A 20,799-nucleotide genomic window follows, 5' to 3' on the forward strand; every position below is an offset into this window, starting at 1 on the left:
CTATTCAGAAAAAATTTGGAAACAACATGGTTTGTATAGAATATTAAATATACTTATCTGATAGTTTAAAATGGTTTAATTTTTTCAAAGAACTTTAGTGTGAAAGTCAGAACCTATATTTCTCTTCTATACTTTTATTTAAAGATAGTCACAGTTTTGTGATTAACAAGACCTCTATATAAGATCAATTAAATTAGGGGCTTTATGCATCATTTTTGAACTTGTAGTGGTTAAAAATGTATCTTAGAAGCAAGTTAAAAGAACTTACTAAAAAATTAATGTATCGTGAAAGAATGTAGAGAAAGATGACTGACTATGAAGTGAAACCTAGTTTTTAAGCATGTGGGATTTTTAACATTAAAAATTGATGTGAGATCTGAATATTCATTTCTAAGACTATTTGAAATGATAAACTGCAGAATCAGAGCTACTTCTTCATAGAAGATTCATTTGCAAGTGTCAGGCAACATTCCATTCACACAACTTGATATGAACCTCTTAATTTGCTTTAGAAGTATAGTTTCATAAAGTTGATGCAACCAAATTTTATTTGCATTTCCTCTGGACAGTATAAATCTACTTCACTGATATTAGCCTAGATAATTTTTCCTCAAGGGGCAGTGCAACTTTTTCAAACTCAGAATTCCAAGGGCCTTTTGAGTAAAGTATCACAGGTTAAATTTATATCTGTCCTGGTGGGAAACAAACTCAGCCACATAAAAGAGGTAAATATGGTTTTCAGCACTACAGGAAAGGAAGGAAGACTCAGTGGAGAGTTTAAAAGACACAGGGTTTTAAGTAATGAATTTTGAAGTGGTCAGGTTCACATATTTAGAAATAACAGAATGAGAGGTCTTTAAGTGGGAGGAAGTTCTTCAGTTAATAAAATATATACTGATGGATAGATCAAGTATCTAAGTTAGAAATACACACACACACAATGAGCTCTAGCTTTGAGGACCTTATTTTCTGTTAATTTGTTCATTTATAAATCATTGTGTACTCTTTCTATATACCATGCTGGAGATAGAAAGATGAAAAGGCATTTCCTCTGTGTTCCAAGATCTTTGTAATTATAAAACATATTCCTGACACTCTCCTTTGGCATGAGTGAAAAATTTGCCCTTATAAATGCTGTTTTAAAGCGAAGCAACATTCTGTAGAAAGTGGAATGAAAACTTCTTAGTGAGATTTGAATCTCTCTTCTATCAATTACAAACTATTATAAAAATAAAACAAGCTATTGCCTTGGGCTAGTTATTTAAAATTTATCAGACTAAGTATTCTTACCTGAAAGGAGGATATAATATCTACATTGCAAGATTATTAAAACTAAGTAAAATTACTTGTGTGAAAGCATTTATAATGAGCATTATAATTTGTAATGAGCATTACTTCCATTTCTTCTTATAAAATTGTTAGTCCTATGGTCCAGTGACATTTTATATGAATGAAAACATAATGAACTGGCCAGAGAATATAACTATGCTTTACATCATATTTTAATAGAAAAAGCTTAAAAATATTCCAAACAGCTATGGTAACTCAAAAATGAACTTTAAAACAATTCCTTTGTAAGTTGTGGAAGATCCACTTTACATTTTGATTCACACTTGTTCCGAAACAACTCTGCCCTTATTGAGTATCTCCCTAGGTTAACTTTATGCTTGTTGGCTGAGATGATCTCTTCCTATATGTTGCTGAAGCACTACATAGATGTATACATAGTATGATACAGGAGAAAATATAACTTCCAACCTACTAGATGTCAAATGTGCTGAGTTTGTGTCTCTTGAAATGGAAAAATGAATTCCAATAAACAACAAGAAGTTAACAGTAGAAAAGATTTATTGAGAAATAGCTCCTGAGAGACAGGATGGGTCCTGAAAGTGAGTTGCCGTTTGTCAGGGATAACTTTTAACACAAAGTCACAATGTAATTACAACATGGATCAAACAATAATCAACCTATAGGGATACAGGGATGCTTAGTTAATATTAATCCAGTAGGAAAGTGGGTTATGTATAGCAAGGGTATATGGAAAGAACAAAGATATTTTTGGGAAAGAATGTGTTACCCAGCTGGGTGACTGATGCCTATCTGTACTTCCTAGACAAAGTGGTGCTAATTACAATATAATTCCAAGTTACTACCTATTTCTTAGGAAGGGATATAGATCATCTGGCCATTGAATCTTTATCTTGAGATCTGATCTGTCTCAAATGTGCTTCCAGATAATTTCAATGTCTATTTTTCCACTGACTTCCTTGAGAGTCCAGTCTCTCTCTAACTGTATATTAATTTCTAACTTAGGTATCTACAATAATAGAAAGAACATTTTTGATGAAAGGTGAAATAATTACAGAAAAATGCGGTGATACCTTTCATTAAATATATGAAATCAGGCTAGGGATTTAGCTCAGTGGCACAGCGCCTGCCTGGCAAGTGTGAGGTTCTGAGTTTGATTCCTGGTACCAATAAATAAATAGATAAATAAATGAAATCAATTTGATTCTGTCATTTAAAATTTATCAACAAATAATACTAGAGAACAAGCATTAGGTATTTTTATTTTTTAAAGAGCAGAATATATTTGTTGAGAGAAAGGAAGCTTTTGAGAGAGAGACAGAAGAGATCCTGAGTGGGTTGCCAAAGACTGTCTTTTATAGGAATTTTGTAGAGCAAAACCAGGAGGTGAAGTGGGTCCAAGGTGGGGAAAAAGGGGAAATCACAAACTGAGCATGAGGTGGGACATAACTGTGGTCAACCAATAAGATTACAGTATAATTGCTTATATAAAGTTGATTAAATGAGGGACAAATGGGAAACTGAGTCATATATATATGTTTTACAGAAACAAATTAAATGACAAAGAAAATGACAATAATTTCTGATTTTTGGGAAAAGTATAGAATTACATTATTGCTGTACAAAAGATGCCTATCAAATAGCACATCAGAATTTCATGGTATGAAGAAACCTTAACAGGTTGAAGGAGAACATAAATCTAGAACTATTTCATCAGTTGAGGGACCAAGTGTAGGTGAACATTATTGTCTTTCTGCAGTATCACTAATAGTTTGATTGTTAATAGATTTACATAGTTACATTTGGTAGCTGTGGTAATTTTATAATGAGTTTATAAACTTAGATAATGGTAGGAATAGATCATTTTTAATTGTGTTGATATACTTTAATAAAATTTCTGGACATTTCTCCATCAAAATAATTCAGTAAGTTTCTAGTTATGTAGGAACTACTGTGCTATCTAATAGCTTCTTTTTATTAAAAGAGAATTCATTTGCCCCATCCCTGCTATTTCTGTTTTGGAATTGCTGTCATAATTTCATAGGAATGCACCATCAATAGAACTATCACACTGATGAATGAAATCTTTCTGTGCCTGTTGGCAAGCACTAAGAAGTTTCTAAGCAAACTAAAATTCATTGAACCTTAGTAGAGTTATTAAGAAAATAAGTGCAAATTGTTAAGAGACAAGAGATTTTTCCTCAGTATCATCACTTGACTCTTGGGTAAGAAATGTTAAGCAAGAAAGAGTCTGTTTTAATTTGTCATCCTCTTGAGACCTCAAGGTGTTATCTGCAGTGCTGAAATAAACCATTCCTTTCTATAAGCAAAGAAAATGAGAAAATGCTTTATGCTCAGATTGGTCCATTTAGTTAGGGGACAGTCACATAAATACACACCTAAGAAAACAAAAACAAAGGAAGAATGTGGGAAGCCCGAGTCCCTGACACAAAACATTTAGTGATTAAAGTGTCTGTAAATAGCACGTGCAAAGGAGAGCTGCTTGTTAGAACAACTGTAATGTGCAAAGAGGAAGATATGGTCAATTTTAACCTCTCCACCTTATTTTTATAAATGAAAAGCCATTTTCGTTTTATGTCTCATAGGAGAAAAACTGTATTGGCTTGTGATTGAAAGAAAGCCCTATCATCAGTGGGTTTTAGAGATGTACTGAAGATGATAATATAATTATTGAACATGTGTTAACAGTTTGGTGTGACTATTTAGTAGAGCATAAGATCCTGGAGATGTTCACAGATAGAGAAATAACATATAAACTGTGCCTATTGACATCAATTTCTGTTTATTGGGTTTCTGTGCTTCACTTATTTTCTTAATTATGTGTGTGTGTATGTGTGTGTGTGTGTGTGTATTTTAGTGTGTACAGTTTGTAGGAGTTATTGGGAATGAATCCTAAAATAGCATAAAAAATGAGAAGCAGTATGATTTAGATGAAAGAACATGGATTTTGAAATTAGTCTGCTCAGAGATTGAATTTTTGGTCCCTAGCTGTGCAACTTAGGTAACTTTCTTTCCCTCTCTGAACTCATTTCTCTTGCGAATGAATGCCTGCTTTCCAAGACAGTTGTAATAACTAAGTATTTATCTCTTGCCATTGTTTGCTAGTGCAGTGGCTTTCTTTGAGTTCCCTAAGCATGCCTGACTTTTTCCAGTGTCTGGCCTTTGCACTTTTTGTGGTATTTTTTCCCCTTAGTTGACCTCTTATCACTCTTAGCTCTCAACTTAAAAAAGTAACTTTTCTGAGCATAGTCTTAAATAAGATATTCTTCTTTCTTATTTTTTAAAATACATTTTGTTCCATTTTATTTCATTATTTGTTTCATTACTTTCAAATTGATATTGTGTGTGTGTGTGTGTGTGTGTGTGTGTGTGTGTGTGTTTGTGTATTTGCTTACTATTTGTCTTTGGGTATAAGCATTAGGCTGGCAAGGTCAAGGACCATGTCTGCCTTTTCTTCCTTGAATTTTTTTAGCACAATGTCAGACAGAACTGTCATGTATATGCTTGTATACAAGTGTCCTTTTGGTTTTTAGTATTAAGTCTATGACAAAGATTACCAAATCAAGGGTTATAAAGATTTGTCCTTGTGCAATTTTAAAATATTGTGGTGAGTTAACTAATGGTTGACTTGAAACATCTAGCGTGGTTTTGGGTGTGAAAGATACCCCAGAGGATTGTTGCCAACAGCATAAAAGGAGAACTGGAGAGAAGATGGTGTTGTGTTGCTGGAGAAGCTTGTTGTACTGGTCTTCTCATGATCATAGGAGCTTAGGACCTTTCTGCTGCTGAGGATGGCTGTGGTTCTTTTGTGGGAAGCTCTGGTCCTTGCTTTGAGTGTTGCTTCCTGGCTCCAGTGCAGATCCCTCAGCTTGCTGGCACAGATCCCTCGTCCTACTGGTAGAGATTTTCTAGCTTCCACTACTGACCTTTGGGCCTTCCCACTGCAAATCTTTTATACAGACTTACGTAAGACATTGTCGTGGGCTCTAGGCCTCCAGCTGGACTCATGGAAGACATCCTCATGGAATCTAGGTCTTCAGCTGCACTCATGCAGGACATTGCTGTGGGCCTTCAGTCTCTATAAAAACCTGATAAGCTTATTGATGATATGTAACCAACTGTTTCCCTCTTGCCGCTGTCAGCATTCTCTTTTTGTTTTTGGTGTTTGACAATTTGATGCTAGTGTGTCTCAGAGCAGATGTGTATTTATTCTTGGAGTTTGTTGAATTTCTCATATATATAAGTTCATGTCTTCTATCAAATTTGGGAAGTTTTGGACCATAATTTGTTCAGATATTTTTTCTGTCCCATTTTTCTTTCTGATCTTTTCATGAAATTCTCATTATATACACATTAGTACTCATGATACTATTCCCTCAGGTGTCTTAAGGCTTGTTTAATTTTCTTCATTGTTTTTTCTTTCTGCATCTCAAACTGAATAATTTCAGTAGACTCATTTTTAATTGGACTGATTTTTTTCTTGTTCTTACTCTAGTTTGCTATGGAAACCTTTCAGTGAATTTTTTATTTCAGCTGTTGTACTTTTTTTTTTTTTTTTTTTTTTTTTTTTTTTGCCTTTTCCCTTTTTATCGGTGCCAGGGATCGAACTCACGACTGCCTGTTTACAAGGCAGGCGCTTTATGCCGCTGAGCTAAATCCCCAGCCCCAGCTGTTGTACTTTTTAATCCTATAATTTTTTGGCTTCTTTTATTATTTTGTATCTCTAAAATTCATTTTACATTCTTTTCCTGATTCCTTTTAGTTCTTTGTTCATGGTTTCTTTTAGCTCTTTGAGCATATTTTTATACAATTGATTTAAAAGTTTCATCTAATACATTTGTGCTTCTTCAAGAATAGTATGTGGTAATATCTTTTGTGAATTGGCCATTCTTTCTTGTTGAGTTCTTGTATTCTTCCTTGATTGACCTGCTATTATTTGCATGCTTTGTAATATCTTGGTTGAGAACTAAACATTTAAAATATTATATGGAAGCCAGACATAGGGGCACACACTTGTAAACCCAGCATTCTGGGAAATTCAGTCAGGAGCATCCAATTTGGGACCAGTCTGGACAACATAGTAATTTAGGACTGTCTCAAAATTAAAAAGGGCTGAAGTTATAGTCCAGTATGAAGATTCAATTTCCAGTAGCATGCACACACACACACACACACACCCACACACACACATACACACACAGTTTATATGGAAAAACAAACCCTTTCCCTCCAAGACTTTTTTTTTGTTTTCTTTGTCCTTTCCTTGTTGTTTGTAACTGTTTGTTAGTTTTGATAATTTCCTTAGCTAGTTTGATTGTAGTATATTTAGGCATGGGTTTCTTTGGGTTCATTATGTTTCAGTTTTTCTGACCTTAAATATGCAGGTTACTTAAAATGTGGGACATTTTCACTCATTATTTAGAAAAATTTTATTGTTCTACCCTCTTTTATATTTCTTATTTGGACACCAGTGACATAAATGCTGGGATCATGTTATTGTTCTACTTACCTCTGAGAATATGCTCACTTATGTTTTTTAGTCATTTTTCTGTTATTCAGATTGGGTAATTTCTATTGATCTAGCTTCAGATTCTCTCTTTGTTCTATCATGTCTACTTTGTTATAGTTTATTCCATAGATATGTTTTTATAATGTTTATATACATTTTTTTAATTAAAAAAATTTTTTTGTGCTAGGGATTGAACGCTGATCTTGTGCTTGCCAGACAGGTGCTATGCTGCTAGACTATATCTCTGGCCCTATTATTATTATTTTTTGTTGTTGGTGGTGGTGGTACTGGGATTGAACTCAGGACTTCACACTGAACTATATTCTTGGCCCTTTTTATTTTTAATTTTGAGACAGAACCTCACTAAATCACTAAATGCTGGGCTGGGTTCAGATTTGCAGTCCTCTTGCCTCAGCCTTCCAGAATGCTTGCTGGGATTACAGCATCATGCATGTGTTAAATGTGTATTTTTTGTATAGCTTCCTTCTTCTCTAGTGTTTTTAACTTTTGATTTGTTATTTGGGCATGTTTAACCTCAGTCATTGGAGCTTGATTATGATAACTGTTTTAGAATCTTGGCATGATCTTATTAATCCTTGTTTCATCTTGGCATTTGTGTCTGTCGATTGTCTGATTTACTTGTGAATTGAGGTTTTCCTGGTTCTTCACACGCCAGATGATTTCACTTTATATCCTGGATGTTTTATGTTACCTTATTAGTCTCTGCACCTTGTTTACATTTTAAGAAGAATGTAGTTATTGTTTTAACAATTTAACTGGTTAGGTTCAGAATCAAGTTCAGTTCCTATTTTGTGTAATTACTGGTCACACTGTCAGAGACTTTTTTGCTCCACCAGGGCCTGTCCTTTATCTGCAACACCCAGGAGTCACTCTGAGAACTGAGTGGTGCTGTGTCCTATGGTTTAGTTCTCAAAGCCGTCAGTATGCTGTTTAGGATCAGCTCCATCCATGACTTTATGGTATTGCTCTGACAAGCACCCTTTTATTTTTGACCTATCCCCTTTCCATTCTTCTGGCCAAACGCTAGGGCTCACTTACCTTCTGGGGCCAGTCCTGTCCTGTAATTACATAAAAATGAGGCATCAAGCAGTGAGAGGGCAGGGAGAGATTTTCTCCAGTCCTTTCTGTATGTATCTAGTGAGTAACTGCCTTTGAAGCTAAGCTAGGTGATTTCATGTGGAGTGTAATGCTAATAAAAACCAAAATACATCAGGAAATCCTTTGCTGGTTTGGTACCTATCTGCTATTTTCAATTCTTGTATTCTTCCTTGATTGACCTGCTAGTATATACTTCTCAGTGACCTCAGATTGGTGTTCTATGAAGTCTTTCCAGTGTATAGTTAGCTATATTCAATAGAAAAGATTGGGTAGAATGTGGTTACTGTATCTTGCTAGGAACTGGAAATTCTGACTCTTGAAAAGTATGAAATGTTTTTTTGTGTTGATCACTACTGAGAAATATTTTCTTTTTCTTGTTTTTCATTTTGATCTTTGTTACTCTAAAAACATGGCTCCAATGAGGAAAAATTATATAACGCAAGAAGGGGAAAGAGATAGGCTAGGAAGTTTATCACTTAGAAAAACACAAGTGACATATTTATGCAAAAGATTTTTAAGTAAATGTTGTCTTTCAGTTCTGCTCTGGCCATTTGCTAGTATCACCCTGTTCATGCCCCTTCCCCAAAGATACATTGTTTTCTAAAACTCTTACTGCTGACTAGCAATTGGCAAAACTTATTAGTTGTCAGTGGTGTAGAAGTATTTTTCAAACTTTGCTTCCTCATATGCCTAAAACCAGAAGAGTAGAATTATTCTAAGGAGCAGGGCAATAGGAGGAGTGAAAGAGGGCATTTTTTCTTTTAAAAATTGTGAGCTCTTCATGTTGTTGTTCTTCATGTAAAAGTATTTTTCCACAGGTTATAACAAAAGCACCACTGTGGTACAGGGTGCTTAGGGAGATTGTACATGAATGAGGAGAGGTGATATATGGGAACTCTGTGAACCTAAACTGCTCAATAAATAAAGCTTATTAATTAAAAAATTCTCTTTGCTCAACTTTAAATAATTGGCATTTCAGCACATGTGTGGCTTTGCTGCTTTTCCTGGTACAATGCTATCTTCCATTTGTATTCTTAATTTGAATAGAAAAGCAAAAATTGATGGTCAAAATGTTGATCAGAGCAGTGAGTGACCAATGGTGGAATTACATCTGCCCAAGGAAGCTGCATGCAGAGCTTCTATATCTAGATATACAGCTGCTTATAGTAATAATTTTCATAGACTGCTTTTTGGAAAGTGTGAATTCCCATTAATCTGGCATGATTTGGGTATAGTTACATTATGGTAGGCAAGATGCCATGTGTTTTTTCTGCAGTTAATGAGAATTCAAGATGTTTTAATGCCCATATTATTGACATCAGTGTGTTTCCTAATCTGCTGTTCTTTCTACTCACTGGTTTTTGTTTTTTATTTTGTTTTACCATTTTGCTTCTGGTCTTATCATATTCCCCAGGATCAGCCTATGTGTGTGAAAGCACATGTTCTCTGTGTCCTGGGGTGGAGGGAGGATTGATAGGCCAAGAACACAGAACTCATGTTGAAACCAGATGATTTCTTGGAGAATGTTCAGGAAATTCCCTGTTTTCTTCTTGGCATGACTTTTCATGCTTCCTATGGCACACCCATAGAATGAAAGCATAAGCTATAGAAAGTTCAGAACTGTTGCAGGAACCTTCAGACATCTTCATTGTTTATTTTTAAAACTTAGAAGAGAAACTCCAGATGATGTCCATACATTTTATAATCTGATGTAAACTATAACTTTGGGAACCTCTCCAGTGCTACAAAGTGACACTTAATTTTTAACTCCTGGTTGACCTTTCATCTTTTTCTTATATATCTTATCAAATTTCTAATTTGTTTTTATATTATTTTCTCATAAATGTTTATTCTTAGTAACATTTTTGGTATAACTTATTTAAATTGATTTTGGAAAAGAAATAGCTGATATGATATGAAAAAATCAGAACTGAAAGCAGATTTTCTTTAGAAATTGATTCTGAATGCACCAAAAGCCAACACTGGAGAAAAAATAATTCACAGCTGCAGATTTGGCTAGAACATTATATTTAGGCCATTTTATCCGCTGACTCTAGGTTCCAAACTAAATAATAGTGTTTTCTAAATAGTCCCCAATCTCTCACATGCGCTCTCAGCATACACTACAACAGACTAGTAATAAAAAAAAATAGCAAAAGTAAAAGTGTAGCTTTTAGGAAAGGTAGGAATGATTATTCCCAGCTGAACAGGCAAAATAAGTTACTGCATGAAGAATGTGATCTTTGCTGATTCTTGAGGTTTTATTTTATTTTCAGTATAAAGTGTCAGCAAATAGCAAGAGAAAACTTAATGAAAATATCAGAAGATAGAAGAAGCATAGCAAGTTGTATTGTAACTAGCAAACAAACAAGCATTAACTGAAGTTGCTGATAGTTTCTTTTGTTTATCTTTGATTTAAAGCCTTATGCCTGTAATCTAATTAACATCAAACTGAGTTGAAAGTACAGTGGCCCGTTTGGTTCAATAATAATACATTTATATGAAAGGTTAATGAAATGAATTTTCCCTCCATCCAATTGATTAAAAATTGTTCTACAATCAACGGTTACTAATGGACTAGCGATTAAATATTCATGTTCATAAATTTTCTGTGTCATTTCTGATTTACCTTCATTTCTCCCTCCATAGGTTGAATTTTACAAGTACAAGAATTCCAACACAAGCTGATTTAGAGGTTAATTGCAGACCATCAGTTGTTTTATGATGGGGTAGGGGAAAAAAGAGTATGGCAGCAGAGTTGCCTTACTTTATAGCTGTATGATTTGGGGCAAATTTTATAGCCATCTCTTTTGTGAAGTAGTCATCGTAAGAACATCTTGCAAGGAATTATGAGGGTCAGCAATAAACTTTGAGAAAAAGCCTACACAGTGTCTGGCACAGAGTAGCTAGATGTTCAATAAATGGGTAACTTAAAAAAGTTTTAGAAAATCAAACATTTTCATATATACAGTAAAACATGATGAATTATAGACTGATAGGACAATACTGGGCTTTTAAAAATGGTATTCTAAGTATTAGGCTTGGGCCTTGAAAAATCCTATAATAACTTCCAGTAATTGACGTATCAGGATAAAGTCTCTGATAAAAAAGTGTTTCATATTCCTATAGTTAAATTTTTGGTCTTCCATTTTCTACCATCTCCTTCTTCTTTTCTTCTCAGACCAAAGGACTTTCTTTAACTTGCATTTAATGTTTCTAATCCATTGCTGAAGTATAATACTTTTTTTTTTTTTTTTTTTTTGGTATCAGGAATTGGACTCACGACCTTATATTTGCCAGGCAAGCACTTGTGCCACTGAACACCCAGGCCTGCAAAGAATAAATACTTTAAAAAGTAATTTTTATTGAAAAATTTTCTTCCAGTGTAGTTTATAGGCTTTTAAATGGATGATGACAGCTATAGATTACTTCCTCAGTGACTCAAGGTGATCATTATGATTGTTAATTTTTATTTTGTGACTAAATTTTGTCAGTCTTTTACTCATGTTACATAAGGTGGCTTGTAATATAGAGCTAGTGAAGAACCAGCTGATGAAATAGCAAATGTCCAATTATAAATAGTGCTTACTAAGAAATTAACTTCTGTGCAGTATTTTAAAAGTGGCTACTCTATGTTTTGTATTTCATATCAAGTAGCAGCTCTTGTTGCAACCCACTGGGGTCATCATTATCTTTCCTTCTATAAGTGGAAATGGAACATGAAGTTTTGCAAAGCTAAGTGAGTTGGCCAGAGGTACACAGCTAAAAAGTAGGATAGGATTCCACTGTCAGCCATAGGAATCCCTTCTTTTCTATCATAACTGTCTTAGGACTAAAGAATAACTTTAATTTAGGGGTCTTGGAGTAGTTTTCTCACTGTTGACTGTATATCCTTTTACTTTCTTCCCATTTTGATTTATGTTCATAGGTTTACTGATAGAGGAAGATCAAACTCTAAAACTATATTATCTAATTTAGTAGGTACTATCTACTTGTGGCTAATAAAAAAATAACATAAAGTAAAAAATCTAGTTTCTTAGTCATATTACTATATTTCAAGTGCTCAGTGGCTACATGTGACAAACTTGAACAGAGAACATTTCCCTCATCTCAGAAAGTTGTGTTAGATAATGTATTCTGGATAATTTCTCACTTGTCCTTAATGAAAGAAACACACAGTAATTTTCATGTATGTATACTTGCAAGTATCTATTTAATGCAAGGATGTGAAAACTTACCCAGAATGTATGTCCTGTGCCTTCATTTTTATGTGTAAATGAAGTGACATAATGTATAATATATAAAACGTATTAGCATATATAGCAGATAACGTGTATTTATAGTTTGCATATATAATTGGTGTCTATCTCAAGTAATACAGGCCTTTTATTTATCCATAGATTTCTGAAAAACTATGTGAAAGTGAACTGAGAAAAATATTTGATGTGCAAACATCATACATAAGACTAAAAACAAGAAATGTTCGTTTTCAGAGACCTAAAGAAATAAAATCTCAAATCATACTTTTCCTTTTAAATTTATTTTTTGCACTTTTCCAATGCAGTGCCACAGTTTTCTGTGTATATATATTGATGTTAAAATTTTTTGGTTTTGGCATCTCATAATCATTTTCTGAACCAGTTGTGTTACATTATAAATTAGTGGTACTTGTTTTTAAAAACTAGAATCAGTAACTTTTATATTCTGCATTTCTACTCATTGTAAAAATAATGAAAAATTTAAGAAAGTTGTGTGATTTACAAACATTGTTTGAAAAAAGATGATGATGTGGAAGTATTTATTGACTGGAAGGTATACCGCCGTGTTGGAGATAATCATTCTTCAGAAGATATTTAAAAAGTTTAAATTCAAACTGTAAAAGACAGGTTGAGAATATTGACAATATAACATTTGACAGTACAGATTAAATCTAAATGAAAAGGCAGATTTTTTGTAAGTACTTGAGCTATTGAATTTCATTGTGCATATGAATATGCATTTAGTTCTATGTGTTATTATATATGTTTGTTATATGTAACATGTATTAGTACACTGTGCTAACCTGTGAGCATAGTAGTTAACCTCAGCACTCATTTGGAAAATATAGGAGAGTAGGGTAGTGAGTTTTGTTGAGTTCAGTAATAGTTTGGGATTGTGAACCAAGAATGAAATGGAAAAAAAGACAAGCGTCTGTCATTGTTTCCAGAGGTACTTTGTAGGGTAAATAGTTTACTATTTCAAATATTTAGTCTTGTGAGTGTTTTGACTTAACCCTGTGGATGGCCACTTAATAAAAAGCAAATGCTAATAATACTAGCAATTTTAACAACAGGTCATAAATACTTTAGTCATTAGTTATATTTTCTTGTTTCTGCTGAAATATTACAGAGACAGTTGCTGTGAGTCATCATTTACTGAAGCTAGTAGTTAAGCATTTATAGCTTTCATATTCTCCCCTGCTGTACTGTGAGTACCTTGAAGGTATCAGTCTTGCCTTGGCTTCTTTGTGTTGTGTGTCACAGTGCCTGGCACTCCAAATTTTAGGCAATAGAAACTGAAATAAGGAAGAAAGTTGTACTTAGTTGTTTTTATTTGTGAGATTATTTGGTTGCATGCATGGAATAATTACTATGGTTACTTTTTGGTAAACAACAACAAAAAATGGCTAAAGGCATCAAACCTTTAGAATATTAACCACCCTCTATAAATTTCTCTTGTCCCTGAGTAACATTTCATTTTAAACTATTGTTCACAGGGCATAGGTATTCTCACTAGTTAATCCACATTGCCCTTTCTTCTCTGTGGCATAACCATGGCCCAGAATGTGGTGTATGTGCGATGAGCTGGTGAGGCAGGGACAGGTGAGGTGTGATCTAAAAATATAGTGAATGTTTAAGTTTAAAGAAAAATTATTACAGAAGAACCCACATTGCCATTAATCCCCTTTGAAATACTCTTGTTCCTTCAAACACACTAATATTATTGTTCTTGCCACTTTCTGAAACAGTTCTGAGAGTTTTTTTTTTTTTCTTTCTAGTTATTTGAGAAGGGGTTCACTATGTAGTTCTAGATGGCCTTGAAATCTCTAGTTCAGGCTAACCTTCAACTCCTGGTGATTCTCTTGCTTCAGTCTCCCAAGTGCTGGGACTGCAGGCATGCAGCACCATGTCCGGGTTCAGAAGTCCACTTTCATGAGTGTCTTTAGTCATGCTGTTGTGGATACCTTGATGTCTTAAATCATTTCAAAATATTTTCATTTTAGAGTCATTTTATCTATTTGGAAGAGCCAGAAGTTGCACAGTGCCAAGTCTGGTGTATAAGGACCACTGTAGTGTTTTCATAGTGCCTTTCCATTTAAGGGCAATCAGCTGCAAGATTCATCACTTTTTTTGGTTACATCTCAAAAAGACATAAAAGCACTTCCAGAACTGCTTCAGAATGTGGCAAAACTCTGGGATATGTTCAAAGCAAAAGAGGGTATTTTGATGGGGATTAATAGAAATGTTAAACATTTATCTTAACGTTTATAAGATAAAATTATAACATTAGATAAACAAAGATAAAATATTAAACATTTATCTTATATTTTGACCACGCCTTGTATATGATTTGAGATTGTCCAGGCACCAAGTAGTCAGTATTGCCTCATGCGGTACAAATTCCTGTGGAAGGCTGCACATATATTGCCTTCTCAATCTGAAGAAATCAGAATTTGCCCCTCCTCCAGATGAAGTAGACTGCTGTGAAACTAGAGAAAAATTAGTAGCAGGAACAAGTAGAGGAAGAGCATATAGGCTACAGGGTGTCGCATCAGTTTTCCTGAAGCTATTGTAAACAGTTATAAATCTCAACAGATTTTGACCTTTGCTTTTGAGGAACCTGCAGAGGATCATGTGGGTGGCTGCCGAATCTCCTAAGACTTGATAATACCAATTACTTTTAGTTGGGTAGTTTAGATTTGTCTGGAAGCCTTAGAGCAATGAGAAGTTCTCAGTTATGTAGATCCCTGGTTTATACAACGTTTGTTTTGGAAAAAGGAAGGAGTGGATGAATGACTTAGCTACCTTTTCATCACTGGGACAAAGTACCTACACTTACATGGTAGAGGAAAAAAAATTAATTTAGCTCATAGGTTGTAGAGGCTTCAGTCCATAGCCACCTGGCTCCAAATCAAGTCAACATGGCATCAAGGCATGGCAGAAGGAGAAATAGTTCATAGCAACAACTTCTTCCCATTTTTATTCCATCTGGGCTACAAGTTTATTAGTTGATGTTGCCAACACCTAGAGTAGATCTTTCCTCCTCAGTAAGTCCATCATACCCAGCACTGTGCTAAAACAATCATATCACAAGCCTGTGACCTAGTGTCACACACTCATGATCTAAGGGCCTCACCTTTGAGGGGACATCTAGAAATAAGCCATAACAATAAAGCAGTAATAAGAATTGAATAATAATTTTAAGTACTAACATCTTTATTGGAATACACTTGTATTTTGTTAGTCCGTAACTTTATGTTCTTATATGATTCTTTTCTCATCAACTAACAATGAAATAGCTCCTTTTACCAAGTACTCACTACATATTCTTCAAGGACTGTACTGAATTCTCTATATTCTGTCACAAAAAAACCATTGTTCTGGGTTTTACCACCATCAGCTTGAACTCTATAGTGATATATCTCTCACAAAAGTATAAAACAAGCAAGGCAGATGTGGGGGTGGTACCCACTTTCACTGATCTTACCTGGCAAATGGGGAAATCATTATCTCAGTGAAGCAGTGAATGAAAAAGTTTTGCTTTATATATGCAAGAGGTTATTAAAGTTGAGACTACTAAGATTTTGTTTTTTCAAATACATATGTGAAATCAATAACTACAGACATCTTTTGTGTCCTGTAACAGACAAATCATTACAGCTTATAGATAGTTGATGTATATATGCTTATATAAATAAGTTTATATAAATATATTTTAAATTGTTTTAACAGCACTTCTTGGCTTGCATAAACATAGTTTTTAGTTAGAATATAAACCGTGTATTTTCTTTTGGATTAGAAAAACTACCTAAAATATGAAATGAAAAAGCTAATGAAAAATGTCTGTAAGCATTAAAGATTAAAATAGTGGCTGAGTCTGTTGAAAGGATCTTATGAATTAGTAATGAAAGTGCATTCACAGGTTATTATTTTACTGAGGTCTGACTTTTAACAGCTTCTGGTAGTTTAAACTAATAGAAACCTGAATAGCCCGTAATAATTTGAATATTCATTGTTTATGGATTATTTCTTAATAGAAAACTTGATTAGTGTTGCTTCTTAAATTACCTCAGAGTGTTGTTGTAGAAATCAAATAAGTAAATACATTTCATAAACATGAAAAGTTCTTGGTCTCATTCTCTGATTTGTATGCATACAGGATATAAAATGACAAAATTGTATAGTAAGCCTATTTAATAGTTTTAAGGGTTTGATACTTTATTTAGATCCCATGAATATTATTCATTCGAACATCTTAGTATAGTGAACTGAAGAAAGTTAAGTTTGTGTTGCAAATAGTTTTGTAGAAGTATTTAGATGAAATGAGGCCAACTATTTTAGAAGCGGATGTCATATAACCAATGAGTACTTTAAAAATGTCACTTTCATGTATTATTTAATTAGATAGAATATACTGTGCTGGTGACAAGCTAGTAGCACTTTGTCTATTTACTTGGTTTTATTCCGTACTTGAAAACAGACTTCAGTTTCTTAAAGCTATTTTAAAATTTAAATATTTAAATTATGTTTAAGTTTTTTCGCTTGGTTTTTTTCTTTAGTTATCTGAAACTATAATTTTCTTATACTCATAGAAGATATTAATTTTAAAACTAATCCAGTTAAAGGACAACAATTTTTTTTCTGTTTCTAAGCAAAACCCACACATTTTAGGTAGCTGTTTTTAAACATTATGTCTGAAAATCATATTATAGCATGTAACCATGTTATGTTACTCATTAATAAAAATAGCTCAACAATAATCACATATTAATCTTTTTTTAACTATAGAAAGAAAAAGTAGAACATAAGTTGAATTTATTCTCATTTATTGTATACTATTCCAAATAAGTACAAAATCCCTGTCCCTGAAGAGCTTGTGAAATTAAAGGTGGAATAGATAATTTTAAAATTATCAAGACACAATAAAAACAACACAGGAATAAATGCCAAAGAAAGTGATTATATATCCTAGAAATAAAAAGGGTCACAGTTTGAAACACAAGTTGCCTGAAAGAAGTGTTGCTACATTCTGTGATGTTGCTACATTCTGTGATGTTAGAGTCCCTTTGATTACCAATCCTTCATTCTACTTTTGAATCAAGGAAGTCTCAGTCTTAGTGCTACTGACCTGTTGAAGAATCCCTGTCAACTCCCCTTGCTAGAGTGCAATGTGATGTGTAAAACGGTATCTTCTCTTCATTTCCAGGCATACTTCCGACAGGGTGTTGCCCTCCAGTACCTTGGACGTCATGCCGATGCCCTGGCAGCCTTTGCATCTGGACTGGCTCAAGACCCCAAGAGTCTCCAACTTCTGGTGGGGATGGTAGAGGCTGCCATGAAATCTCCCATGAGAGGTAAAAATGATAAAATAGGTATTCTGACACTAACTTAAAGTAGGACATTTCTAGCCTTCCAAGACTTTAGGCTCAAGTACTAACAATTGATAAGTTAGCAAATTTACTAACAAATGATATTTTAGACAAAGGAAGATCAAGAATCATTGTCCATACCTGACATTAATGAGACCGAATAGTAAGGTGAAGAGACCACTGGCCTTGAAGTTTGTGGACATAGGTTGTTTGTATTCTGAAATTTTTTATTATTATATGGTCATGGATATATGAGTCAACTCAATTTTAAGGTTGTTAAGGCTGTTTCTAGCAAACTTTTTTTGGTATTTCTAAGATTTTGCAATTCTAAATTACAATACCTCTGACAACAAATTGATTTTCTTTAGTGAACCAATGTGCCTTTTAGAAATAATGAAGTATGAGATGATATTAGACATTCTTATATGTACTTCATTAAAGGAAAGGTGTACTCAATGAGAGGCAGTATGTAACATTAAAAGCATATGTTGAAGTAAAAGGAGAAAGCAAAACAAAACAGATATATACCACATATATGTTCTATGTTATTACTTCTACTTTATTCCAGTTGGTATATTGGAAAAATAAGAGAATGGGCTGAAAATGGTACTGTGAAATTTAGAGGTTGTAGATGAAAGTTGTAAATCCCAAGAGATTGACTTTGCTTTGAGAAATGATTGCGTTCCCCTTGTGCAGGGGAACAATCTCAGGATCTCATGTATGCTAGGGAAGTACTCTATCACTAAGCCATACACTCCAGCCCAGGAACACTGAATTTTGAAAAAGGAGCTTTGGGGAATGTTTGACTGAAAACATGTACTAAGTGTTATATTTGGGTAGTGATAGAACCATTAAAGCAGGTTCATGGTATATAATAGGCAGCTAATAATGTCTCATGCTAATTAGGTTATTGTCAGCAGAACTCTTGAAATGATACATTTTTGAATTTTTCATGTGAGAAAATGAACTTAAATTTTTAAATGGAAGTACAGTTCCACATTTTATCTAGTTATGAAACTGTTTGTAATGTTAAATAGTTTTAATATATTGGCCAATATTGTATTTGGCTCAAAATATGTGCTAAATAAAAGTGTGATGAATTAATATGGTACCGCTCATTTTCCGGGCAATACATAGCTATAAAAATGTTTTCCTTAAAGTTAGGGATTTTGTGTCTTAGAAAAGAAACTGGCAAGGAAACCTTTCTTCATGCAATTTTATAAGCTGTGTAACGATGAATCTTTGCTGCAGGAGCCTGATGGCTTCTCCCACTGTGGGACCGGCTGTTAATAAACTCCAACTCAGAGCAGATGCTCTTCAGAGCTCCAGGGACTGAGGAGAAACGGACAACAGCAATGAAATCAGCCTGTCTCTGTTTTCCATTTTCCCAGCATTTCCTCATTCTCTTCCTATACCCTCCACAAAAATATACAAGGAGTATTACTAATTCAGTTCATGAAGATAGCATCTCTTTATCCTGAGATGTTTCTGCTGCTGCCTTAGAGGACTGGAATGAATGTATTACTATTAGCAGAATCATACTTAATATTTTGCCTTTAAAGTAATTTGTTTAGATAAATGTAAGGAAATCTTCCATACACTGCAGAAAAATTTCTCAGAGCTGCTGTCACCCTTAGGGTTCTGTGGCTGGTTCTTTCTCATCTTACAGTGAGTGACTTAAGGCTGACCCTGGAGAAAGCTGCTTCTTACAGGTGCCTGAAGCACTTCGTATTTTCTTCTCTTCCCTTAGGCAGTTTAATTTATCAGGGTTATTTTTAGCATTGTCTTTACCCCAAGTGTCTATCCAGGTGGGCCTCTTAACATTTTATAGACTATTGTTTTGTAGTATTGTTTTGTGACCCATCCTAAATTCTAAAGACCTCTTTTTTGGTCATATGGTTGCAATCCATAAAATCTGATCATTTACTGCTCATTTTTTTTTTAAATCTTTTTCCTTTTTATCGGTACCGGGGATCAAACTCACAACTGCCTGCTTGCAAGGCAGGTGCTTATGCTGCTGAGCTAAATCCCCAGCCCCTGCTGCTCATTTTTTACCCACTGTTTATTTTAGCCTCCTGCATCTTTATAAGTTTCTGTCATTGTTGTGTAACTATGCAGTCTGGGGTACTTTACAAATAGGCCTAATCTGTTCTGTCAATTGTTTTTGTGTTATAATTTTTAAATGTAGCACAGAAAAATTCCTAGTCTAGGTGCTTCGACAGGCAAATAAAACCCAAATAATGTGCACAGTGTTCCTATTTTTTCATCTTTTTGGAAGTTCCAAAATTTCATTTCTTTTTAAAGGCAGGACTAACTTATATTAATATACTCTGGTTCTTATATAAATGTTATATTTATCCATATTAAAATTAATTTGATTTTTTTTATTATTCCATTTCTGAGTTAAATCTGTTTTACTTTAGTTTTATAGTTTCACTAATGCTTCCAAACTGGATATCAATTAAATTATTTCTCCTGTAGGTAGAGTTACATCATTATATATATTTGTCTTAAGTCATTAATGAAAATATAAAAATACGTACAAAAATAAATTGATACTGTCACATGACTTCTTAGGTTATTCTCTGTTGTTTTCCATTTCTCCTTTCTAGATAGCCTTTCAGCAGTACCATTTCACTGTATCTTGAAACAAATTTGGATGTGGTAGCATACTGCTACTGCCAACCATAGATTTAACAATATAATTATGAAGTGAGAATGAGTGAACCTGTATTTGTTCCTCTAATAATGCCAAAGCTGCTCCTGAGTGTGGGGTTTTTTGTATGTATTTTCTCTCCTGTTAAAGACTATCATATTTATTACCTGTCACCTGTTGTATTTCAAACAGCTCCAGAGGATCCAAGGAATCTGATTTTATAAAGTGTTAATGGAAAATGGCTGGAGAATGCATAGCTTTTCTCTCAGAATCAACTGGTGCTCATCTTTTTTTTTTTTTTTTTTTTTTTTTTTTGTCTAGATGTCCACCCTCTCTGAATTCTTTCCCTCTAATTTTCAGTTAGGCGCAGTCACTTTTCATAACAAGCCTATTTTGAAATGTTACGTTAAAAACATGGCCTCACCACCAACACATACCAGGATTAAAATTTAATTTCAGCACCGTCATTTGCTAGTCCATGGACTGAGCAAGGCTACTTCCTTCTCTATACTTTAGTTGTCCTCAGTAGAAAGAAATAATAATATCAACCTCCTAAAG

At 34.0% G+C, this 20,799-nt stretch overlaps 1 protein-coding gene across 6 annotated transcripts in view; it reads left to right on the forward strand.

The window, feature by feature from the left end:
• Ttc28 (tetratricopeptide repeat domain 28) overlaps positions 1–20,799 on the forward strand; it is a 693,050-nt gene that overhangs the window by 366,104 nt on the left and 306,147 nt on the right. For all 6 annotated transcript variants that reach the window (XM_063227059.1, XM_063227060.1, XM_063227061.1 and 3 more), the window contains one exon: positions 17,423–17,570. In XM_063227059.1, the coding sequence (XP_063083129.1) occupies positions 17,423–17,570 (148 nt within the window). The remainder of the gene's footprint in view (positions 1–17,422; positions 17,571–20,799) is intronic.

The sequence above is a fragment of the Cavia porcellus genome, unplaced genomic scaffold (genome assembly GCF_034190915.1).
Source record: "Cavia porcellus strain 051 isolate PalLab524CR breed Dunkin Hartley unplaced genomic scaffold, mCavPor4.1 scaffold_16, whole genome shotgun sequence".
NCBI lineage: Eukaryota > Metazoa > Chordata > Mammalia > Rodentia > Caviidae > Cavia > Cavia porcellus.